Consider the following 26,832-nt stretch of genomic DNA (forward strand, 5'->3'; position numbering starts at 1 on the left):
CAGCAAGGTTGCTTCCCTCAGTGACCCCCCCCTCCCACTTCATCCCCTCATGCAAAAAAAGAGATGGGACGAAATCCCATTGGGCTGTGTCAAAACATTAATCACACATACTCCTTCACCCCACCCACTCCTTTCCTTGCCTCACAGCATCATCCATATATAACCATTCTCAACTCACTCCTATCTTCTGGCTTCTCCCTTCCTCAACAGACATTCCCCTCTTTCCCAATGTCCCTTTTACCCCCATCCATCCATCTCATCCTTGGTCAGTAACTCATGTTCGCTCCTTCCACCTCTGCCTTCCATACCTTTTACTAATCTTTCTTCACTTGTTCTTTCAATGTGTCCATACCATCCCAATACTCTTCCATCAACCCAATCTCGCAACTCCCTTTTTTCTCACTATCCAGCCAAGTAACCTCTACCATATTTCTCAGGTACTTCATCTCAAACACATATAAACTCTTCCTCTCTTATGTTCCATGTTTCTGCCCCATACGGTGTTGTCGGCACAATCACTCCTTCATACAATCTCCTCTTAAAAGCATCTATTACCCCAAGGCATTTACTTGCTTCTCTCAATCTACATTTTACCTCCACCTCTACTCCTCCCTTTCCTGCCACATTTACACCGAAGTATCTAAAGCTATCATCTTCCTCCAGTCTCTCTCTTAATACTCACTTCCAATTGGCTGCCATATTCTCCCCTTGTACATCACCTTAATTTTACTTCTGCACACCTTCCCAATCTCCATCAGTAGCTTCTTTAATCCCTCCTCTGATCCTGCCACCAATGCAGTGTCATCAGCAAACAACAACTGGCTTATCTTCCATTTTTCTCAATTTTCTTTAACCATCTCCAATCCCGTCCATTGGAGATGGTTAAAGAAAGTGGAGATAAATTATAGTGAACACAAGTGTAGATTAAACGTAATTACTTTATTATTATCATCATCATATTACTCTCTTAAGTGGTGTCGATCTGCTCATAATTATCTGGCCTGCATACTGTACACTGATGAAATGTGGCCCACTGGGGTAAACGTGTTTGACGACCCTACTGTAGACTATAGCCAAGCAGAATCAACGACCTCAGAAAGAATCAAAATGCAACTGACCACATCCCCAAATCAATATGAATTCAAGGAGGGCCACTCCAGTATCTATCTATATACAGAGAGCTTTCTCACCCTTAAAACGGAGGTAGCCAAGTCTGAGGCACATACCTATCTCCCCTCCCCATTTCACTCCCTTCCACCTCCACCCCTCTCCATCCCCTCATACAGAAAATGAGAAGACAGGGAGAAAGCCTATTGGGCTGTTGAAATATCAGTCACACATAAGCAACCCCTAACCCCCCACCCTCCCTCCCTTCCTTGTATAACAGTATCATCTATACACAGTCATTCTCCACTCATCCCTATCCCCTGTCTTCTTCCTTCCCTGCTCATCAGACATTCCCCTCTTGCTCAGCACCCCTTCACCCCATGCACCATCTCAACTTTCAAAGGTTGCCACTCCAGTATGCAATTCACTCACATAATTCAACAAATATTCTATCTATATAACAAAAAGCTTCTTCTTAAGGGAGATTGCCAGCCAAAGCATGCATCCATCCTCCCTACCACTTCATTTACATGGAGATCCTCCCTCCTCATCACCACATGAGTCCATACACAATCATTCTTCACCCATCTATCTCCCACTCTCTCCTCTCCTGCTCAAGGCATTCCTCTTCAACCCTTGGCCCCTATCACCATCTACCCCATTCTAAATCTCATGCTCACTCCATCTACCTCTGCCTTTCACACTTCTTTTGCTAGTCTTTCTTCACTCATTTTTCCATATGCCAAAATCATTCCAATAATTTTTCTGCAACCCTATCTGTCACCTCCCTTTCTACTCTTGCTCCCTGCCTCACTTCCTTATTTCTCATTATTTATCTTCATAAACCCCACCATCGTTTAACACTTCATCTTCAGCACATTTCAATTATTCTCCCTGCTAGTGTTGTTCAAAAACTTTTCCAGATGAAAATCTTAGTTGATAAAAGCACGATGTCAACTTGTATGACACTTTAAAGTAGCTTCTTATAGACAACTGTTCATGAAGGTAAGTTAAATCTAATTTTACTAACTCTTACCTTTTCGTAAAAGTCCTTGGGCAGTTTAGCAAGGATATCAACAGCCTCCATCAAATCGTACATATCTACTTCTGGAGCATGTTCCTCCTCCTCCTCTTCAGATCCTACAACAAATAGAATCTAATCAATCAACAATATTTGCAATAGGCAAAAACATAGTATAAAGGAGGAGAAACCGAAAGGGGAAAAGGGAGAGGGTAAGTGGAACACACGGCTTGCCAGTGCAGTGGTGACATCTTAGATTGCTAACTTGACAGTCCCAAGATCAGTCCCCATTTTGGGTTTGGAAAGCATTATAACACAGCAAGTTGTCACCCTCTACAAGGGGCAAGGAGCTGAAGTATGCATGTGTACAGTACATGTCTATATGTCTAAGATCACAACACTACACATATATTGAGCCATATGAGCCATGGAAGGGTAATAACTATTAACCATGAGAAAAGAACATGATCCAAGACCATGATGAATAACACATCTTTATGTTATTACATGCATATAACAAAAGTCACTTTTCCCCTTAAAAGAGGGTGACTCATCCATCTATCCTTCACCCACCCAACACCCATTTCTTGTTCCTTTTATCTTTCTCCTTGGAGATGATAGGTCATCCCTGTCCCCCACTACAATGCTCAGGTCTGAAGCAATGCAGCAAGACACCTCCACAGAAGGGCCTAACAGTTGAAACTGGTTTACCTTCACCACTTCATTACATGGTGAGCCTCCCTCCTCAATAACTCTAGAATTTACAGAGCTGACAAGAGGAAATCCCTTCAGGCCATATCAATTTATTATCCATTCATAACCACTCTCTGCACTGGTGCATAATTAGAAATGTGCTGATCTTGTGCTAGCTTAGTTGAGGGTTCAAATCCCACATACCTCTGATTCCCAGCAGTGACTATTACCTACCCCAACAGTCAAAACACACTGGCCAAAGGTCTCTGCTTCGGCCAAAGCTACACACACCTTGGCATAGGCTCCTCACCACCTTTACCTCCTCCAGCCTCTTCCCTTCAAGATACATGTATTCATAAAAATATTCACAGGACCAAAATATTTTTCAAACATTACCTTCCCCATCTTCCTCCTCTTGTGCCTCCATCTTTGCCTTGAGATCTTGCTGAGACCTGAGGAATCTTGTTTGTACCACCTTTTCATTTCCCAATTTCTCAAATTCACTCTCCAACTCTTGTACCTGTAAATGTATTGCAATCAATATCCTGTAAATCAACTTACAACAGTAATGTTACAAAACACTTTATTCTAAAAAACTGACATTATAATCACTACAACAGTGCATCAGGATATGATAAGATCTTACCTGTACTGGTTTCAAAGAGGAGAGCTGCGATTTCAGTCCTTGGCCAACCCATCGATACATCTGAATCACCATTTTCTTGGCTTCCTCTCTGACATTCTTGTCTCTTCCTTCTAATAGGGGACCCATTTGTTTTACCAATGGTTTTATTGCTATTACCTTTGGACCAAATTCCCTGTGGACAAGTCATACATGCCTTACATGAATTTTATGAATATGCAATATACATATATACATGCACCAAGGCCTTTTTCCCTTTTACAAGAGATGTAGCCAAAGTCAATGGCATAAATCCACTCCCACCCATTTCATCCCCACTCCCATTTAACACCCCTCCCTCACTCTTTTCTTGGCTCCTCCTGGATGACAGGTCATTCCTGCATCTAGCCCACTGCCCTGGGTCAGAAGCAATGTAGCAAGACACAGCACACCCACAGCCAGGCCACTTCACTTAATTGGTGAGCCCCCTTCCCCCAGTCCCCTCATGCAGAAAAAGAGATGGTGAGAAATACCTTTGGGCTGTGTCAAAATATCATTTATACATCCTCCCCCACCCGCTCCTATGCATCACCCATACACAACCATTCTTCACTCACTCCTACCTTTAGTCTTCTCCCTGCTTTCATCAAGACATTCCCTTCCTTCCTAATGCCATTTTTACCCCATCCTTCTATCTCATTCTTGGTCACCCCCTCCATTTCTGTGTTCCACACCTCTAATCTTTTTTCAATATATCCAAACCATCCTAATACTCTTTCATCAACCCTACCTCTAAACTCCCTTTCCATCCCCACTCTTCTCACCACATCCTCGTTTCTCACTCTATCCAGCCTAGTAACCCCTACTATACTTCTGAGGCATTTCATCTCAAACACATTTAAATTTTTCCATTCATATTCCATGTTTCTACCCCATACAGTGCTGTTGGAACAATCACCTCTTAGCATCCATTCCCAAATGTCTTTCTCATTACACCTTTTAATCCCCCAATGCATTTACTTGCTTCTCTCAATCTACATTCTACCTCCACCTCCACTCCTCCCTTTCCAGCCTTATTTGCTCAAGTACCTGAAGCTATCCACTTCCTCCAGTCTCTCTCCCTTAATACTCAGTTCCAATTTGCTGCCACCCTCTCCCCTTGTACATCTCATCACCTTACTTTTACCCACATATATCTTTAACTTCTTTCACACACCTTCCAAACTTCATCACTAAACTAAACTCCATTATATGCAAGTAAGGACAAAAATATCTCAAGATTAATAGACAGAGATAGAGAAAAGGAGGAGAATGAGGAGGGGAGAAGTGGGAGAAAGAAATGGATAGAGAGAAAATGGTAGGGAGGGATAAAGACCAGCCAATCTGCTGCCTCTGTTCTCTTTTGCAGGAGACCAATGGTGCCCAAGCAACCAGCCATGGCCCCTGACCTCAACTCCCTTAAGGAAGGTCTTTTGTGTTGTTTGTGTAGGGTGAGTACAGAATTAAGTTCCCTATGTCTTGTGCTGTGGTTACATCAGGGGCAGTTAACCCCTTCCATACAATGACACTTACATAGGTGTCAGAGGTCCAAATGGGTATATGAAGATGTCGGTGTCAGTGTCTTGATTATATTTATCTTGTAGTTATAGCTGAATGACCCCCATATTCTGTGAACTGGCTTGTTCACCTTTTGTGGTTATTTATATTCAGACCCAAACCTTAACCCCTTCAATACAGGCCAAAATCTCGCGGGCAGCATTAGCTGCCAGACGTGCGATGTTGCGTCATAATACTTGCATTATAAAAAATAAAGTTACCGCTGTATTGCTCGTTCTCTTTCACCCGTGAATTTTGATAACCATAGAATATATGATGAAGCCAGTTTACAGAGTATGGGGGTCATGCAGATACAACTACAATATATATAATCAAGACACCGACATTGGCATCCTCGCGTACCCACTTGCTCCTCATGACGCCTACGTAGGTGACATGAGGAGCAAGTGGATATGCGAGGCTGCCATATCGGTGTCTTGATTATATTCATTGTAGCTGCCCCTGCATTTTTACATACTCTCTAAACTGTCTTTAATCACATTTTCTATGGTTATCAAAATTCACAGGTGAAAGAGAGAACAATTGATATAAGCGGTGACTATATCTTATGATGCGAGTATTATTACGACACGTTGTACGGCTGGCAGCGGCTGCTGCCCGCGAGATTTAAGGCCCGTACTGAAGAGGTTAAGGTACTGGTTGGAAAACTCCTAGACCTTCTTATGCCTTTACTATTTTTAGGAAAGTCCCCTGTGGGGCTACTGGGAGAAAGATGCCTAGTCCTAATCCCTGTCCCATTTTAGTTGCCTCTTACAATTCAAGTGAGAAGCTTGGTGGCAGTATTCTTTCCCCCACCACAGGGGGTATGTGGATGTGGTACAGATGAGAGTAAAAGGGAAGAGATAGGCAGTATGTTTGTGAGAAGAAAGATGGATGTGTTGGCATAGAGTGAAACTAAGTTGAGAGGGAGGGACGAGTGCGAGTTTGGGAGTGTAGTTGAGAGGTTCTCAGGAGTGCAGAGAGGATGAGGGAGAGAAGGGGTGGCTATACTAGTAAGTGAAGAGATAGGTAAACATGTAGTGGAGTGAAAGGAGGTTTCTTCAAGGTTAATGTGGATGAAGGTGAAACTGGGAAAGGAGATGTGGGATTTTGTAAGTGCATATGGGCCTGGTAGTGAGAAGAGTGTAGAAGACGTAGACTTTTTGGATAGATTTAAACGAGTGCATAGAGGGATTAGGGAGAAACATCAATGTAGTGGTATTGGGAGACCTTAATGCTAGGGTAGGAAATGAACCAATAGACAGTGGTTGGGAAATGTGGAGTTCCAGGAAAGAATCAGTGGAGAGTTGATGGTGGAGATATGTCTAGACAGTTGATGATAGCAAATACAGAAGGAAGGGTGGTAGATAGAGTGTTAATGGACTATGTAGTGGTAAATAGGAGTAAAATAGGAAGAGTTAAGGATGTACATGTTCTGAGGGGAGAGAGTGGGGGATATGGGATCATTTTCTGGTGGAAGGTAAGTTGACAGTGGAGGATAGAGGGAGAAAGAGGAAAAGGACAGAAGGTAGGGAGGTGCTAAGAGTGAAAAGCTTAAATGAGAAAGAAAAGGAGAAGGAGTACAAGAAGAAGCTGAAAGAGGATTGGGAGGGAGTGAAGGATTGAATAGAACTAGGAGTAGAGGAGTGGGGATAGTTCAAGGAGGGAGTCACAAGGTGTGCAAAGATGGTGTGTGGAACAAGGAGGATGGGAGGAAATAGAAGGAAGGGTAGTGAGTGGTGGGATGAGGAAGCAAAGAAGGTTGTAGAAGAGAAGAAATGAGCTTTCACAGTTTGGTTACAAAATAGGACGAGGGAGTCATATGAGAGGTACAAAGAAAAGAAAAGAAGTAAAGCATAAGATAAAGGAGGCAAAGAGGAGAGCAGATGTGAAATAGGGTAAGAGTATGACAGAAAATTTTGAAAGTAATAAAAATATGTTTTGGAAAGAAATTAAGAGAGGAAGAGGAGGCAAATCAAGTAGAGAAGAAAAGGTGTAGATGGAGAGATGATAATGGAAGAGAAGGCGTTATGAGGAAGATGGGCGGAGTATTTTAGGGAGTTGCTAAATGTGAAGGAGGAAAGGGAGGGAAAGATAGTTGCAGTGGGAAGTACTAAGAAAATGACAGTGAGTGAGGAAAATGGAGGAGAAATAAGGAAATATGAAGGGAGTTAAGATGGTGAGAGCAGGTAAGGCACCTGGGCTGGATAGATGTCATGCAGAATGTCTGAAAAAAGGAGGTACAGTTATGATGGACTGGCTGGTGAGGTAATTCAATGTTTGTTTAAGAGAGGATAGAGTGCCGGAGGACTGGAGGAGTGAGCTTGTTAAATGTAGTTGGGAAGGCTTATGGAAGGGTCTTGATTGAGAGGATTAGGAGAGGAACAGAGGGAGTAATTGGTGAGGAACAGTGTGGGTTTAGGACAGGTATGGGTTGCGTAGATCAGATTTTTGTGGTAAGACAAATATGTGAGAAAGCTATAGGAAAAGGTAAGGATGTTTTTAGGGCTTTTATGGATTTAGAAAAGGCTTATAAAGGGTAGACAGGAAGGCACTATGGGAGGTTTTGCAGATATATGGGATAGGAGGAAAGCTTTTAGAAAATGTCAAGAGTTTTTAAGTGAGTAGTAGAGCATGTGTCAGGATTAGAAATAGAGAGAGTGGTCTGAGGTAAAGGTGGGACTTTGTCAGGGATGTGTTATGTCGCCCTGGCTGTTCAATTTATATATGTATGGGGTGGTGTGAGAGGTAAATGCAAGGGTAGTGGGTCAGAGATTGGAGATGGTTAAAGAAAATGGAGAAAAGTGTGAGATAAGCCAGCTATTGTTTGCGGACAACACTGCACTTGTAGGAGGATCGGAGGAGGGATTGAGGAAGTTGGAGGCAGAGTTTGGGAAGGTGTGTGAAAGAGGGAAGTTGAAGATAAATATGGGTAAAAGTAAGGTGATGAGATGTACAAGGGGAGAAAGTGACAGCAGACTGGAAGTGAGCATTAACCCCTTCCATACGGTGCCGCACACGTAGGCGTCATGGGGAGCGAGTGTATTCGCGAGGCTGCCATATTGGCGTCTTGATTATATTTATTGTAGTTGCCCCTCCATAATGACATTCTTTCTAATTCTTTTGTAATCGCATTTTCTATGGTTATCAAAATTCACGGGTGAAGAGAGAACGATCGATATAAGCGGTGACTATATTTTATGATGCGAGTATTATTACGACACGTCGTACGGCTGGCATTGGCTGCTGCCACCGAGATCTAAGTCCATGACGCCTACGTGTGCGGCACCGTATGGAAGGGGTTAAAGGAGAGCGACTGGAGGAAGTGGATAGTTTTAGATACTTGGGTGCAAATGTGGCAGGAAAGGGGGGAGGGGAGGCAGAGGTAGAATGCAGATTGAGAGAAGCGAGTAGATGCCTTGGTGGAATAAAAAGTGTAATGAGAAATAGACATTTAGTGATGGATGCTAAGAGGAGATTGTATGAAGGAATGATTGTGCTGACAGCACTGTATGGGGTAGAAACATGGAACATGAAGAGAGGAGTTTGAATGTGTTTAAGATGAGGTGTTTGAGAAGTATGATAGGGGTTACTAGGCTGGATAGATTGAGAAATAAGGAGGTGAGAAGGAGAACAGGGGTGGGGGGTTGAAAGGGAATTGGGAGATAGGGTGGATGAAAGAGTATTGAGATGGTTTGGACATATTTCACAGTACCAAAAAGAATATTAAGAAACTAGAAAGAATACAAAGAGCGACAACCAAACTAGCACCGACTCTCGCCGAACTAACATATGAGCAAAGACTGTCCAAATTGAATCTACCAACTCTGGAACAAAGAAGAGAAAGAGGAGATTTGCTGACTATCTACAGAATAATGAAAGGAGTGGAAGTTTTAGACAGGAACGACTTGTTAGTGTGGGACAACAGTAAAACGAGAGGACACGGAAAAAAACTGAAAAAGGACAGTTATAGAAAACACTTGAAAAGGAACAGTTTCCCACACAGAGCGATAAATACATGGAACAAATTAGACAACAAAACAGTATGTGCAAACACTATACAAAATTTTAAGATAAAACTTGATGCGGAGAGATACAAAGACGGGTCACCACGAGCATAGCTCCCCTCCCATATATTACAACTAGGTAAATACATGGAGAGAATGAGTGAAGAAAGATTAATAAAAGAGGTGTGAAAGGCAGATGTGGAAGGAGTGAACATGTGGGGTCGACCTAGGATGAGATGGATGGATGGGGTAAAAGGGGAATGTCTGTTGAGGAAGGACAGAAGACAGGGATGAATGGTTATATATATATGATGTTGTGATGCATGAAGTGGAATGGGTGGGGGATGGGGGGTGATGGAGTATGTATGAGAAGTAATTTGATGCACCCCGAAGGGATTTCTCCACGTCTTCTGTTCTGCATGAGGGGATGGAGAGAGAGAGAGAGAGATGGGGGGTAACCAATTTAATGAAGCGGCCTTGCTGTGGATGTGCTGTGTCTTGCGACGCTGCTTCTCACCCAGGGCAGTGGACGAGATGCAGGGATGACCCGTCATCCAGGAGGTGCCAAGATAAGAGGGAGGGAAGAGGGTGGAGTGGAGTGTGATAGGGATGGAATGGGTGAGTGGTTTTTATGCCCTTGTTTTTTGGCTACCTCCCTTATAAGGGGGTAAAAAAGCCTTTGGTATATGTATGTATTAGTTTGATAAAATGTATTCAATAATTTTTGTTCCCCAGACTCTAAGCTTTCATTTCGTACCAAGCTGAATGATAGGAAGGATTTTCCATTAAGTAATTAGAGCTTCACTATGCCTTATATACATGGGAGGAACACAATACCCTGAGGAATTATACAATAATGTAAGGGGTAATTATACCCAAGTTCATTATATATAAATTTGAAAATTTAATTTCATCTACTCTATAAAGCGATGCAACACTCCTGTAAGGAAGATTGTGACCGAGTTTAGAAAGGTGTGTGAAAGAAGGAAGTTAAGATACACGTGGATACAAGGTGATGAGATGTATAAGGGGAGGATGGCAGCAAATTGGAAGAGAATGTTAAGGGTTGATTCACACTATCGGTCCGGTCACGCTCCACTCTCGGTCTGCTCTCGGTTCTGAGGCATTCACACGTACGGTCCGCTCTCGCTCCTGTCATCGCCCCTCCCTCGATACCAGTAGAAGTCTTACCATCAGTTACGAAGGAAGTGTGACTTTTCTGACGCCGAGTTGGCAATATTCGCTATTGCACTTGATGAAGAAGGAGGAGGAAAACAAAATAGAAAAAGAAAGAGATTGTGGGTTCATCCTATGTTGCAAGATAGGAAGACTGAAGGAGAATTTCATACTCTGTATCCTCGTCTTATTGATGATGAGAGTAAATTCCACAGCTATTTCAGAATGAACAAAGGAACATTTGAGAAAATACTATCCAAAATTGAGGATGACTTGAAATGTACAAGAAGATGCTGCACTTCCTGGCACTGATGTGCTTGCACCATACGTTATAGTGGGAGATGAGGCTTTCCCGCTGAAGAGAAATTTGATGAGGCCCTACCCAGGTTCACAGACTGAACATAAGATAGAGAAGAGGATTTTTAATTATAGATTATCTAGAGCCAGGAGGATAGTTGAGTGCACATTTGGTATTCTAGTGCAAACCTTCAGAATATATTTAAGGAAACTTAAAGCTATGCCTTCTAACGCTAATGCAATCATTACAACAACATGCATACTTCACAATCTGATACACCCAAATGCTGTTGCATTACCAGATACTGTTGTCATGCCTCCATCAAACACAGTACGTCCAATGAGAGGAAGAGGGGGAAATGCTACAAAGGAGGCTTTTGGCGCGAAAGAAACACTGAAAGATTATTTCAGCTCCCCAGCTGGTTCAATGCCTTGGCAAAATGATAAAATATAAGTAGACAAACAAACTTGTGTATTAATATTTGTTGAGTGAGCTAAGGAGATGCATTTCCGCAGTGGATAATAGGTTGTTATTATCCATATGGAATTTCTTTCTTCGGTTAATAATGTGTATTTTTTCTCTCTCGGTACCTTGGCAATATGATAAGTATGCAAACATTATCACTGTAGTGCAGCATACAGCTCTGGTTTACCTTTTGACCAATTCTATTAGCATTTCATCTAAATCCACAAAATTAAAGTAAGTTTTGTAGGTTATATTGTATTCAGTTGGTGCTTATGAATATCCTCGCTGTACGCATTGTCATTGTATCAGTGATAAATAAAAAGAAAATGTATTTTTATCATTTTTCTAACTGTCTCATGATCCCATTGTGGTGTTTCCTTTGGATTATCCATGGTTTGGTAGGACAGAGGGTAACACTACTTGCTTATATGAAGGCTGAATCTCGACTGGAGTGGAGCAGGACCGTGGCAACTGAGTTCACACTGGCGCTCACGGTCCAGTCTCGCTCCAGTAAAAATATCTTTTGACGGAACCGTGACCGGAGCGAGACTGGAGCGAGAGCGCCAGTGTGAATGCTTCCATTGAAATCAATGAGACAATATTGGACCGGACCGAGAGCGTAGCGGGAGTGGAGCGCGACCGGACCGATAGTGTGAATCAACCCTTAAGGGAGAGAGACTAGAGGAAGTGGATAGCTTTAGGTACTTGGGAGTGAATGCGTCAAGAAAGGGAGATTGAGAGAAGCAAGTATATGCCTTGGGGGATTAAAAAGTGTAATGAAAAACAGACATTTGGGAATGGATGCTAAGAGGAGATTGTATGAAAGGGTGATTGTGCAGACAGCATTTTATGGGGCAGAAACATGGAACATAAGAGGAAGAGTTTAAATGTGTTTGAGATGAAATGCCCAAGAAATATGGTAGGGGTTACTAGGCTGGGTATAGTAAGAAAACGGGAAAGCAAGGATGGAAAGGGAGTTGGAAGATAGGTTTGATGAAAGAGTATTGGGATTGTTTGGACACATGGAAAGAATGAGTGAAGAAAGATTAATAAAAGGTGTGGAAGGCATGGGTGGAGGGAGTGAACTTGAAGGGGAGACCAAGGATGAGATGAATGATGGATAGGGGTAAAAGTGGCATTGGGAAAGAGAAGGATATCTGTTGAGGAAGGTAAAAGACAGAAGATAGGGGTGAGTGGAGAATGGCTGTGTATGATGAGGCTGTGATGCATGGAAGGGTGTATGGGGGATGGGGGAGTGTGTGTGAAACATTTTGACACAGCCCAAAGGTATTTCTCCCCATCTCTTTTTCTGGATGAGGGGATGGAGGGGGATTCCCGATTAAATGAAGTGGCTTTGCTATGGATTTCAAATTGTAATAATTAAAAAAATTATAGTTTTTATGTAATTTATTCAGCTATTACTGACTTTGGTAAGTATTAAAAACTAATTCCAGTGAAATTAGACACTTTCACTGACAAAGTGGTTACCCTTTAAGTGGTTTATATAAAAATTGTATGATTAGTTTCTAATCATAAAAGAATATTGTGGAGGATGGGGAGGTGGGGGGGAATGAAGGAAGTGGCTGCAATAAAAGAGCAATAACTAAAGGCTGATAATGAATAAACCATTTCAAACAAGGAAGCCTCTGCCTACCTTAGAGCATCGGTGATTGCTTTAATACAAGCTGCAACAACTTTGGGATTCTTTTGTGAAAAACCTTTAATGAGCTCCTCCTGGACAATTTCATATTTTTCAATTTCACAATACATGAGAATAATCTCAAGGGCCTTTTCTTGTGTGCCCCTCTTTGGTGCAGCTAAACATTTGGCAACCAAGCCACCGGTAACATCTCCAGCAGTCCTGGTAGGATAAAAATTCACAATCAATATTAATACTTTTCTTTTCATGAATACTGAAACAAGAGTTTTTGCTTTCATCCACAGAAATCCATCTCTCATGACTTTTCATTCCCGACATTATTTGATTTATCTAGGGGGAATGAAATGCCACATATATTATTATTAACTAATATTACCACTTAAAAACTATAGGATATCTCAAACATATCTTATATATAAAATTCCTAACACTTAATTCATCTTCTGCATATTCCTGCATCATTTACCACTCACCTCCCAGCAACATGTGCATTTTCTACAAAAACTAGCACAGCATCCAATGCTTTTTCCTGGGCAACAGCATTACTATCAGTGACAAACTTCTTCATCAATGGTGCAAACTTGTTAAACTCTGGTGAACGTTCATCTGTAATCTTTGCAAACAGTTTGGTGCATTCCTCATAGCCATTCAGTCGTGCTTTCCATAGCTGTAATCACATAAAATGTAGAAATACAATGAATATAATATTTACCAATTCATATATTATTATTTTTTTTTTTTTTACTTTTTGGACCAACCTTCTTCAGGCATTTTGTATTTGTGGTTTGTTGGCCTTTATGCCACCCTTATATATAAACATGAGAGAGAGAGAGAGAGAGAGAGAGAGAGAGAGAGAGGGGGAGGGGGGGGGAGGGAGAGGATGTAGAAAAGGGTTTGGGAAGGACTAAGAGGGAAAGGATAGAGGATAGCAAAGAGTGAAATTGATTAGAAAAAATATAAACAGAAGAGGAAAACTAATAATGACAAAAAGAAGAGAAAAAATTGACAATCAAGAATTTAAGAGAAAACATACAAGGGAGAGGGAAGGACCAGGTGACAAGGGTAGGCAGAGGAAGAGAGAGAAAAGAGAAGAGAGATGGGGTAAGATGGAGGGAAGGAGAGACCAATAAATCATACATTAAAAACATACAGCCTTGTAGCTGTGGATCAAATAACAAAAAGGCGTTCCCTTGGACACTAACCTTGTGGACGCAACGGTCCTCAAGAGGCAATTTCAGGTACTCAGTGTCCTCTTCCATTGTGCTTTGCTATTCTGTAATTACAGGAATAGGGAAAGTTGAAAGAAAGGAATCCAATTCTGAAGACAATTTCAATTTATAATCACCACCACCTGGTAACCTTCACAGGAACCCTAAAATGTCTAAAACAGCATTTCTCAACCAGGGTTCCCTGGAACCCTACAGTTCTGCAAAAGGTCCCTAAGGGTTCCACGAGAACAAGTGAAATAAGCTAATGCACTTTTGATTTTTTATTTAATTTCATATATGTAATACTATACAATTAAACATGCAAGACATATTCTTGGTTATTGTAATAATGTAATATTGACATCATCCTATCTAACCTATTATCACGATGAAAATAAAACAAGAAAGATATGGTATATAAAATTTTTTTTTTGGCGCAGGGGTTCCTTGAGACATTCAATTTATATAAGAGGTTACGCAAGGGTAAAAAGGTTGAGAAATGCTGGTCTAGAAAGTCATTTAGGAAAATGAAGGCTTTGTTTATTGGAGGCAGTCAACACCCCTTCTGATATAACAGGCTAACTACAAGGAGGCAATGGTCATCGACATCATATAGGGGGCATTCTCTGTCAGATCAACAAGTGCCTAACACTCTCACCTCTCTGATTTTGCTGAAATTTGGTTTAAGGTAATTTTAGGGCTCTAAACACACACCTGAAATTTTAAGGTCAATCTGAACAAGCATTCTGGAGATGACTTCAGATATTTTGGGGTCATATGAGAGGTTACTAAAATTTGGCAACCAATAACTATGGTAATAAAAGTCATATTTAGAATCCGAAAAAGAATCCAAATATAAGAATTTTAGAACTCTAGACTGAAAAAAAAAATGCTGACTACCTATAGAATAATGAAAGGAATGGAAGTCTTGGATAAGAATGACCTGTTAATATGGGATAATGGTAAAACAAGAGGACACGAAAAGAAACTAAAAAAGGATAGTTACAGAAGAGATCTGAAAAGGAACAGCTTCCCACACAGTGATAGATACTTGGAACAAATCAGACAACGAAACAGTGTGTGCAAACACTATTCAAGATTTTAAGAAAAAACTTGATGCTGAGAGATACAAAAATGGGTCACCATGAGCACAGCTCTTCCCGTATAATACAACTAGGTAAATACATATACATATATATATATAAATACATAATATATATATATATATATATATATGCAATAAAAACACTAGGAACGTGTGTTTTATAAATGCAAGGTAACCACTTAAGAAAATAAACAATATGGAGCAGAGCACTTTTGTATATTACATCTTCAGTGTAAATTACACTGAAGATGTAATATACGAAAGCGCTCTGCTCTGTTTGTTTATTTTCTAAAGTGGTTACCTTGCATATATATATATATATATATATATATATATATATATATATATGAGAAAAATGAAGGCATGCTTTGGCTACTAGAATAAAAAAATAAAAAAAAAAAAATAAAAAATTATGCTAGTATTTTCCATATAATTACCACGTGAAAAATATGTACAGTTGACAGACAACATATAAACATGTCACTCACTTGTGTCCTAATTCTATGAAAAATACTAGCATATTTTTTTTTTTCCAGATTCTAATAGCCAAAGCTTATTCCTTTATTTTTCTCATCTATATAATTTTTTCAAGGGTCAAATCTTGACCTCAAATTTTTACTAAAGTGGGATTTTTTTGTTCATTCTTCAACCTAGAGTTCTAAAACTCTGATATTTGGTGTCCTTGTCTGTTTGATTTTAAATATGTATACATTTATATAGCTGACTTTTATCACCCTAGTTATTGGTTGCCAAATGTTAGTGACATCTCATATGACCTCGAAATACTTGGTCATATCTACTGAATGGTTGTTTGGATGGGTCTTTAAATTTCAGAAATGTTTAGGACCCTAAAACTACTTATAAAACAAATTTCAACAAAATTGGAGATATGGTGGTTATTTTTTTTTTTTTTTCAATTTCACAGAGAAATGCCCCTATATGTACAATATAAAAAAAGTGGAATTTTAATTCTGATTTTCAACAAATTAACATTGGTACCCCCACCCCCCGAATGAACAGTAAGTATTGTTCTGCAGTAAGTATCTCTGTTACAGGCACGTCACTCACAGAGTAGATATTTAGACAGTTGATCACTTGCTGTTAAAGATACGACTATTGCCCTTAAGTCGCCTTGCTATGTGGCCTGTCGTCTGCTTCCTGCCATTTCTATATTTACTTGTTTTGAATTGGTTAGATTTGATTAATACTACCATTATCATTATAATGGTCTGCTATATATTTTTGATATGATTATGTTTGCGCATTTATTTGGATCCAGGGAAAGAGGGTAATTATTTGCCATCTTTGAAATATCTTGTTTTCGTAAGCAAATAAACTGAATCGACGCCATATTTTTTTTTATTTGAATCCCGCTCGATTTTTCTGGTAAAGCCGGCAGATATTGTGAGGTTTTTGAACATTACATTTGGTGCCCAGACCCGGGAAACCCTAAGTCCTTTAAGAATAAGGTTAACCCGTTTAAGGTTTGACACAATGTCTGCCGATTTACAAGAAGCTAAGAAAAAGAGAGCGTCCGCCAAAGGCTGGGTGACGCGAAGCGTCAAGGAATTAGAAGATTTATTGAATGATGACGCTACCAGCCTCGAATTATTAGAAGCTACCATTTGCATATTTGACAAGAGGCTTGCAGATCTTGAGAAGCACCAGACGGCAGTGGAGTTGGAATTGAACTCTGACGAAGTAGAATCAGATATGGATGAAACTGACAAGTTTCAAAGATCTGCCAGGAAGATTAGAGCAAAGGCTGCCAAGCGCCTGATGGATATGACTGTTGTAAGTGATTCTATCTCCGTTTCTTCTAAGGATAGATCAGAGGTTAGGTTACCTAGTTTAGAGCTCCCTAAATATGCTGGCGAAGCTGTAGAGTGGCAACCCTTCTGGGACCGCTTCAAAGCTCTGGTTGACCAGAGTGACTTGCCTGTTATAAGCAAGTTCTCATACCTGCAGTCTCTCCTTTGAGGAGAGGCACTTTCTGTCATTCAAGGTTTGGCGCTTACCACTGCAAATTATAAGATAGCATGTGATCTACTCAGAGAGATTTGGTAGCACTGAAAGAATCGTATTCGCCCATGTGTCGGGCTTAATGAACGCTTCTTTGACGTCTAGAGCTAAAGGAGCTAATCAGTGTGACTCCCTATGGAAGTTACGAGACCAACTGTTGCGGCATATAAGAAGTTTGGAAGCCCTTGGGTTCAGCGGTAACCAGTATGGCATGGTGTTGACTCCTATCATCGTAGCTCGCCTACCACAGGACATCCGTCAGGAGTGGTCGAGGGAAAGTGCTGGACATGAAGGCGATTTGGACAGGTTAATGACGTTTCTGCAAACCGAGATCCAGCATCGTGAACGATCGGAGATTTTTAAGGATTTGTCCATGGAGAAGAGCAACACACCACAAGATGTCGAAAGAAGAAAAGTTAGTTCGGCTTCAGCCTTGCAGACGTCAGCTGAAGAAGGACCACAACAGTGTGTATTTTGTCAGAAAAGACACAAGTCTGAAAAGTGCAATCAGATATTGAGATTGGATATCCTTAGATGTGAAGAGAAAGTGAAATCCCTAGGACTTTGTTTTAAGTGCCTCGTCAAAGGACATATGTCCAAGGACTGTAGAGGAAAAGTGAAGTGTGCGCAGTGCTCCGGATATCACAATGTGTTGTTTTGCAGAACAGGCAAAACAATTTGTGTCACTAATAATTCACCAAGTAGACAGGGTGTCGCCCACACCCCAAGTGAACAAGTTAATAATGCAGTCAATACTGGTAGTGGTACTGTTAAGCATGTTGGCATCTCTCTTGACCAGAGTTAAAAGGTCCACTGTCTTGCAAACTGCTAAGATCAAGACTAACTAATAATGGGAAATCTGTTGATGCTATTGTCATGTTTGATTTAGGGGCAGACACTACTTACGTGAGCCATGATATTGTTAGAAGAATCAAACCTAAGTGGGTTACATATAAGTACACTTCATACTCAACCTTTGGGAATAAGAAATCACAAAATAGAAAAGAACGGAATGTATATGATGTGAAAGTGATTGACACTCAGGGTAATCCTCACTCAATATTAGCGGTCGAAGTTGAGACCATTTGCCCACCCTTAAGCCGTCAAAGGATTCCCTCTGATGTTTTGCAGTCCCTTTCACATCTACAGTTAGCTGATGACTATGGAAGTGATCGTGACCTCACTTTGGATATACTGATTGGTGTGGATAATTACTGGCATTTTGTTTCCACAGAGAACCTACTAAGATGTGATGATTTAGTGGCCTTTGAGTCTGTGTTTGGTTGGATATTGTCTGGTTCTTGTATGAAAACCCAGGAAGAGAATGTATCTCACCAGATGTTATGTATGAGTACTGCTAAACCTGTTAATGAATCTGAACTCCATGAATTTTGGAGCCTTGAAAGTATTGGAATTTGTGCTGGGAGGGATAAGCCTCCCAAAGACCTAGTGTTAGATGATTTTGAGAATTCAGTTAAGTTTGTTGATACCAGGTATGAGGTTGCTCTTCCTTGGAAAAGTGAAGTTTCTAAGTTGAGTCTGCTTGAAAATGAGACTGGAGCAAGGAAGAGGTTAGCTACGCTTAACTCTAAGTTTGAAAGGAATCCTAGTTTAAGAATTGAATATGATAAAGTTCTCAAGAGTTATGAGGACAGTAATATCATAGAAGAAGTTCCTCAATCTGAAATGGAAGGTCCCTATCCCATTTACTATATGGCTCATAGACCTGTAATTAAGGAATGTTTCCTCAAAAATTAGGCCTGTGTTTGATGCTTCAGCAGTGGGATCTAATGGTGTTTCTTTGAACGACTGTTTGGAATCTGGGCCTTCACTAATCCCAGATCTAGTTGAAATATTACTAAGATTCCAAAGATGGAAAATTGGCTTGACTGCTGACATAACCAAAGCCTTTCTACAGATTAGAGTTCAGCGCTCAGATCAGGATGTTCATAGGTTTTTGTGGCACTGCGGACAATCCATACGTGTAATGAGGTTTGTAAGGGTACCCTTTGGTAACACCTGTTGTCCATTTTTACTGAATGCCACTCTTAGACATCATTTGAATTCATATCCTGTTTCAGTGACAGTGCAAGAACTTCAGGAAAACTTGTATGTGGATGATTGGCTCTCAGGAGCAGATACTGTTGAAGAAGCCAATACAATGTTTCGTGAAGCTCAGAGTATATTATCAGATGCTGGCATGACTTTGTCCAAGTGGAATTCTAACAGTAAGAGTTTAACTCATCAACTTAACCAGTTTTTTGAAGTTGGTGAGACTACAAAGTTATTGGGAATGCATTGGAAAGCCTCTAAGGATGTGTTTTCATTCAAGGGACTTAATTTGGATTGTAACTTTGATTTGAATTTCACCAAGAGGAATATATTGAGTTTGATTGCTCGACTGTTTGACCCATTTGGTTTAACAAGTCCTTTCACCATGTATGCTAAAATACTGTTTCAGGAAATTTGGCATCTAGGACTTGGATGGGATGAAATCCTATCAAATGACTTGCAGCTGAAATGTCAGCTGTGGATTGATGGTATTCAAAGTATTAAGACATTTGAAATCCATAGATGTTATTACCCAGATTCATCTTTATGTTTATTAGTAGGATTAGAGGTACATGCTTTCAGTGATGCATCTGAAAAAGTTTATGGTAGCTGTGTATATCTACGTATACCTAAATCAGATAAGGAGTTTCATGTATCATTTGTTATGGCTAGGGCACGGGGAGGTCCCATCAAACGGGTTACATTACCCAGGCTGGAACTTCTTGGAGCCTTGTTGAGTGCTTGTCTCAGTAATTTTGTAAAATCTGCCCTACGTTTGAATGATTGTGTAAGATTAGTTTGCTGGACAGATTCTAAGGTTGCTCTGTCTTGGATAAAAGGTAATCCTAATAGGTGGAAGACGTTTGTTGCTAACAGAGTAACTGAAATTCAGACATTAACATCTCCAAGCAATTGGTTCCATCGCCCTGGTACAGACAACCCCGCTGATTTGATGACCAGAAGTCTTTTGGCTGATCAACTAATTTCAAATAACATGTGGCTTGGGGGTCCCAATTGGTTATCTAGTTCCTCATGTTTCCATGCTGGAGCTAATATTGATGATGACACACACATTTTGGCTCACACCTGTAAAGAGAGTAAGGGAGAGGGAACAGCCTTGACTGTTAATGTTAATGACTGTTAATTTAGCAAAGTTATGAATATTGTTGCTTGGGTTAAGAGGTTCATTATTAATTGCAAACCTGATGGCATAAAACATTCTGGCCCTCTCACTTATGAGGAGTTGATCAAAGCAAAGGACAATATTTTGATCTGTGTTCAGAAAGAAAGTTATGAGAAGGAAAGAAATGCTTTGTCTCAAGGGAAACCCCTTCCTAGAAATTCTTCCTTGATAAAATATGACCCCTTTCTAGATTCTAATGGCTTGCCGAGAGTCAAAGGTAGACTTCAGTATTCTGACTTAAGTTATGACAGCAAGCACCCCATTATAATTCCTAATTGTCATGTGGCCAAACTTATAGTACAGTTTCAGCATAACCTTTTGAAACATGCTGGTGGTCACACCCTCATGTCCACCATTAGAAATTCTTACTGGATAATTGGATTAAGACAAGTGGCCAAAAGAGTTTGTAGAGAATGTGTTGCTTGCAAGAGATTTGATTCTAGACCATGTAGTCAGTCCCCTCCTTTGTCAGAATTGAGGGTTAAATCTACCTTCCCCTTTGCAATAACTGGATTGGATTATGTGGGGTCCCTTGTTTGCAGTTGATCAACTATCTCAGAAATTGTATTTTTTGTTGTTCACTTGTGCTGTTACAAGATCTGTTCATTTAGAGTTAACAGACTCACTTTCAGTGCCTGATTGTCTTTTAGCACTACGCAGATTTTCTGCCAGGTGTGGACTTCCATCAGTGGTGTATTCAGATAATGCCAAGACCTTTAAAAGTGTTGCCAAAGCTCTTCAGCAATACTTTAGTGTCTTGAGTCCCGAGTGGAAGTTCATTACTCCCAGATCCCCATGGTGGGGAGGCTGGTGGGAATGACTTGTGAGGTCAGTTAAATCTGCATTGAAGAAATGTCTTGGCACTAGATGCTTGACTAAATGTGAGCTTGAAACAACCTTGTTTGAAGTAGAGGCTTGTATCAATTCAAGACCTCTGACTTATGTAAGTGATGATTATGAAGTAAAGAACCCTTTGACACCCTCACATTTTCTGATTGGTCGAGTAGCTGGATTTCAACCTCATATTTCTGATGAGCATTTGGATGTTGTTAGCCACAAAGACTTAAATGAAAGAGAACATGTTCGAGAAAGGCAACTCGACAGATTCTGGAAAATGTAGAGTGATGACTATTTGAGAAATTTACCTCCCACAGTGAAGGGATCCATTCCCAATTGTAACTTGAAGAAGGGTTCTGTTGTATTAAGAGAAGATGTGCTTAGAATGAGTTGGCCTTTAGGTGTGATTATTGAGTTACTCCCTGGCAGGGACGGTATAGTCAGGTGTGTCAATGTCAAAACTGCCAAGGGAATTTTTTGTAGGCCTGTCCAGAAATTGCATGATCTGGAAAGTTGTTTTAAAACGAACAGTGTTAATGAAGATATTGATAATCCCTTAGAGTGTTCTATGCCTGATGAGGATGTTGAAAGTCTTAAACAGGTGAAAACCTCTCGGAGTGGACGGGTTGTTAAGCCCAGTGTTCTGCTTGATTTGTAAGACCTGAGTTTGAGAATTGAGTCAGCCTTATATCTCATCAAGGACTCTATGCATAGGACTCATTCTTAGTGTTACATGATTTGATTGTGGTTGTCTAGTTTAATAGGAGATTGAATGCTCCTATGGTGGGGAGTATGTTAAAAATACGACTATTGCCCTTAAGTCGCCTTGCTAGGTGGCCTGTCGTCTGCTTCCTGCCATTTCTATATTTACTTGTTTTGAATTGGTTAGATTTGATTAATACTACCATTATCATTATAATGGTCTGCTATATATTTTTGATATGATTATGTTTGTGCATTTATTTGGACCCAGGGAAAGAGGGTAATTATTTACCATCTTTGAAATATCTTGTTTTCGTAAGCAAATAAACTGAATCGACGCCATATTTCTTTTATTTGAATCCCACTCGATTTTTCTGGTAAAGCTGGCAGATATTGTGAGGTTTTTGAACATTACACTTACAACCAAACAGTTTTGCATCACATAATTTTAGCTGTGTCATTTAAAGAGGGTTGTTGTAGTATTATGCTAAGTCTTTAATTTTTTCTAGATTGGCTGGGTGATTCACTATCCATGACATACACAATGCTTCCCATTCTCAGACTTCATCCCTGTGCACCTTTCCACTAGTCTAATTTACCTCATAAATTGAGATCATCAGTCTCAATCAGCATTACCATTGATATCATTAACAAAACTATATCCATTGTCTCTGCCATGACCATGCAAGAAATATTTTCTACTACAAAAACATTTTCAATAAATCTAAATTAATTTATTTTATATATATATATATATATATATATATATATATATGCAAAGTAGACCACTTGGAAAAAGAAACTAACGAAGCAGAGCGCTTTCGTATATTACATCTTCAGTGCAACAAGTACATAGTGATAGGAATACATAGACAATATATACATGATACAAAGGAACCAGGACAGTTTGAATAAGCGTAGCGACCAATTACCCCCTAGAGAGCGGAAGGTCATTGTCAATTATCTTACGATGGTCGGGCGACATCAGGTCACAGTCGCCAAGGAGAGCGGAAGGTCTACTTTGCATAAGTGAACACACGTACCCGTGTTCTTATTAGCATATATATATATATATATATATATATATATATATAGTCTAGAAACTGCCTGATCAAAATGGGAATGCATCTTCTGTGGTAACAAATATGGTATTTACTAATAATTATTTCCTACTTTACCTTCTATATTTCATAATTACAACAAGTGTACTAGGGCCAAGGAACACTAAACCTTTTATTTATCAGCCAATAGTCATCCTTTTCATATATACAGAAGTACATCCTTTTTGCACCTGTATTTCACCACTTCACTTCCTGCTGATCATGTTTGAAGAAAAGAAAAGAGAAGAAGAGGAAGAGGACGAAGAAGAGGAAGAGGACGAAGAAGAAGAGGAAGAGGACGAAGAAGAGGAAGAGGACGAAGAAGAGGAAGAGGACGAAGATGAAGAAGAAGAGGAAGAGGACGAAGAAGAGGAAGAGGACGAAGAAGAAGAGGACGAAGAAGAAGAGGAAGAGGACGAAGAAGAAGAAGAGGACGAAGAAGAAGAAGAAGAGAACGAAGAAGAAGAAGAAGAAGAAGAAAGAAGAAAAAGAAACATGATCACCTTCTTAATGGGCTCTCCAACCTTGTTTACTTTGCTAATCTATCATTACTTGAAAGTATATCCCGAGTTTTGTGATCTGAATGTTGCATAAAGAAGCAGTTCCAGGATACAAGTTGTGCAATTCTTTCAATATATGCAGGGTAGATTAAAATCCCAATTAACAATATCATGATTTACCTTTATATCACTTGTTTCCCTCACGAGTTGTCACAGATGAGTATTATTTTGTTCTCTACCGTTAGGATTTTTTAAATGGAAATGGAGTATCAGGATGACTGATTGATTTGGTTTAATGTCACAAACTCCGTATCAGGAGGCTAGGATAGTGGAAATTAACGAACCACTCCCATGTTTCAATTCGCTGGCAGCTAGGTTCAAACTGTTGTCACCTCGACCTTCACCACAAACAGAGACATTCTAACCTGCTCGGCCAGCTAGCATTATGCTCTTACAATATTCCACTTAATAATGTGTACTGGTACTCTCATCCACAAGAAAATAACGTCCTATATTATATTCCAATGCCATTCTTTGAACTCTTACAATGTTTGAGTTACTCCATGCAAGGCATTTATCTGTGTTAGTTCTTTCACAACTTTTGGTACAGAATCTTTTTTGTCTAACTTAGACATATGTAAAAATAAAGATTCATTCAATTTCATAACCAATCATGGTGCAACTATCATGCTAAGGGATCCAGAAAGCATAGGCAAAACACTGCCATTCTACCAGTCTCCTATAAAACAAGAACAAAGAAATGGATTGCAGTTGTGCTAGATGATGGTGAACAACTCCAGACTTCCTATTTTGGACATTTACTTGGCCAGACAAGTGAATTATTAAATATGAACAAGATATTAGTATACGAGACAAAATCCACTATTCAAAATTATCAAAATGGTTATATGAAAAATAGCTACATGTTTGATCAGTATCCACTGGTATGGCAATTTCAATAAATTGGTCAGTATTTTGCACAAGTTATGGCACAAAAAATAATTTAAAAAGTCAGCTCCAAAAATTTTTGTTCTTCTTGCTATAGCAGTCTAACTAAAAAATCTAAAATTAATCTTCAAATATGTCATAACAAACTAATCAGGACTGTTTTGAAACTCCATCCTCGTACTGATCTAGATTATACTCATTTTAAACTGTTAAATTGGTTACCTGTTGAAAAATGTGTTGTTCAGTTAAAGCTTAATCATGTTCACCAAATTGTAAACGACCCTTGTCCCAGTTATTTGTCAGATATTTTTACACTTGTTAGAAATGCTCGTACCTTGAGAACTCGTTCTAGCCGGTCATCCGTTATTGTACAAACATACATATACCAAGGCTTTTTCCCCCTTACAAGGGAGTTAGCCAAAAAGGAAAAGGCATAAAAACATTTCCACCCATTCCATCCCTGAATACACTCCACACCCCTCCACCCTCCCTCTTATCTTAGCACCTTCTGGATGACGGGTCATCCCTGCACCTTGTCCATTGCCCTGGGTCAGAAGCAGTGTCGCAAGACAGCACATCCACAGCAAGGCTGCTTCATTAAATTGGCGACCCCCCATTGCATAAAATGAGAGGACGGGGAGAAATCCCTTGGGGCTGCGTCAAATTTTGCTCACACATACTACCTCACCCCCCATCCCCCCGCCCATTCCACCTCATGCAATCACATCATCATCCATATACAACCATTCTCCATTCACCCCTGTCTTCTGTCCTCTCCCATCCTTCCTCAACAGACATTCCCCTCTTCCCCAAAGCCCCCTTCACCCCATCCATCCACCTCATCCTAGGACGTCCCCTCATGTTCACTCCCTCCACATCTGCCTTCCATACCTCTTTTACTAGTCTTTCTTCACTCATTCTTTCCATGTGTCCAAACCATCCTAATACTCTTTCATCAACCCTATCTCCCAGCTCCCTTTCCACCCCTGTTCTCCTCCTCACCTCCTCATTTCTCACTCTATCTAGCCTAGTAACCCCCATCATACTTCTCAGACACCTCATCTCAAACACATTCAAACTCCTCCTCTCTTTTTCTCTTATGTTCCATGTTTCTGCCCCATACAGTGCTGTTGGCACAATCACTCCTTCATACAGTCGTCTCTTAGCATCCATTCCCAAATGTCTATTCCTCATTACACTCTTTAATCCATCAAGGCATTTACTTGCTTCTCTCAATCTACATTCTACCTCCCCCTTTTCCTGCCACATTTGCACCCGTTATTGTACCTATGTTTAATAGTTTGTTAGGGAAAAGTTCGTTTAAATACACTGGTGCTATTGCTTGGAACTCTTTATCGATCAACATACAATCAATTGTTTCTAAAAGTAGTTTTAAAAAATCAGTTAAATGTTATCTTTTAGACACTTTTTTTTTCCTGAGGAAAATAGTCATTTTTCTAAGTATTTTTTTTTCTAGTCAGTACAGTCATATTTTTAATGTTAGTCAATTTTGACGTCTTTTTTTTCTAGTCAACCTAGCTTGTATTATGACAATATTTTCCTAGTTATGTGTAATTTTTTATGAGGACCACAGTGGAAATAAGTCTTTTGACTTTCTGTGCCATCCTCGGATGTACAATTGTATTTACTATGTATAATATGAGTCTTACATTTATTGTATTTTATTGTATATATGATTGAATTTGAATAAATCAAAGCCAAACCTCTCCTACTCTAAAACAGTATCAGAATGTAGGAAATAATGCAACTAGTCTTGGTCATTTTTGCACTACCTCCTAAGAGTGCAACTGTATACGATGAGAGCGTTCTGATATAAACAAAGACCAAATGATGATGAATTCTATGGCCACTTCTTCACATTTTCCATGCAATGACTGCTATGTAGGTGTCATGAGGCGCGAGTGGGTATACAAGGATGCCAGCATTAGCATCTTCAATATACAGACGCTCCTCTACTTACGTTCATTCGTTTTACGTTTTTTCGACTTTACGTTTGGGGAAGAAGAAGAAGAAGAAAAAAAAAAGAAAAAAAAAAAAAAAAGTGAATTTTTAGTTTAGCACGCTCTCCGTAGTTCAAACGATACTTGTGCATGACGCTGCGTCCATTGTTTACATTGCACAAACGACAAACTGAACATGCCTTGCCCTCTCCTCCTCCACCATCTCAATTTATGTTGTTTGAATTTAATTTATTTGAAATTAATGTTATTATTTTACAATATTATGTGTATAATTAATGATTTAGGGGTGTTTTATAAGATACGGTAATAGAATTTACGGATGTATAGTACAGTAACAACTTACGTTCGGCCGTTCGGAATGTAACTAAAACGTAAGTTGAGGAGCATCTGTATTTACTTTGTAGCTGTAGCTATGTAACCCCTAAATTCTGTGAACTGGTTTAGTTACATTTTCTGTGCTTATTATTATTCAGCGAAAGAGAAAGCAATACAGCAGTGATTTTATATTTCATAATGTGAGTAGTGTGATGTACAGGTAGTTCTCGATA

The 26,832-nt window shown here is 39.8% G+C and overlaps 4 protein-coding genes across 7 annotated transcripts in view; 3 read left to right on the forward strand and 1 right to left on the reverse strand.

Moving 5' to 3' along the window:
• Positions 1–26,832, reverse strand: part of msps (msps cytoskeleton-associated protein 5) — a 142,530-nt gene that overhangs the window by 108,176 nt on the left and 7,522 nt on the right. For all 4 annotated transcript variants that reach the window (XM_076201692.1, XM_076201691.1, XM_076201689.1 and 1 more), the window contains exons 2-7: positions 13,848–13,918; positions 13,119–13,312; positions 12,640–12,846; positions 3,468–3,639; positions 3,218–3,341; positions 2,144–2,247 (exon numbers count right to left, since the gene is read on the reverse strand). In XM_076201692.1, the coding sequence (XP_076057807.1) occupies positions 2,144–2,247; positions 3,218–3,341; positions 3,468–3,639; positions 12,640–12,846; positions 13,119–13,312; positions 13,848–13,904 (858 nt within the window). In that variant the 5' untranslated portion in view covers positions 13,905–13,918. The remainder of the gene's footprint in view (positions 1–2,143; positions 2,248–3,217; positions 3,342–3,467; positions 3,640–12,639; positions 12,847–13,118; positions 13,313–13,847; positions 13,919–26,832) is intronic.
• Positions 16,453–16,938, forward strand: LOC143034766 (uncharacterized). Its single transcript, XM_076201113.1, has one exon. The coding sequence runs from the start codon at positions 16,453–16,455 to the stop codon at positions 16,936–16,938; it is 486 nt and encodes a 161-aa protein (XP_076057228.1).
• LOC143034767 (uncharacterized) lies at positions 17,063–17,785 on the forward strand. The gene has a single exon (XM_076201114.1). It carries the CDS (start codon positions 17,063–17,065, stop codon positions 17,783–17,785), a length of 723 nt encoding a protein of 240 aa, XP_076057229.1.
• LOC143034768 (uncharacterized) lies at positions 17,857–18,738 on the forward strand. Its single transcript, XM_076201116.1, has one exon. The coding sequence runs from the start codon at positions 17,857–17,859 to the stop codon at positions 18,736–18,738; it is 882 nt and encodes a 293-aa protein (XP_076057231.1).

The sequence above is a fragment of the Oratosquilla oratoria genome, chromosome 18 (assembly GCF_046742065.1).
Source record: "Oratosquilla oratoria isolate Oo_2021 chromosome 18, ASM4674206v1, whole genome shotgun sequence".
NCBI classification, from domain to species: Eukaryota; Metazoa; Arthropoda; class Malacostraca; order Stomatopoda; family Squillidae; genus Oratosquilla; species Oratosquilla oratoria.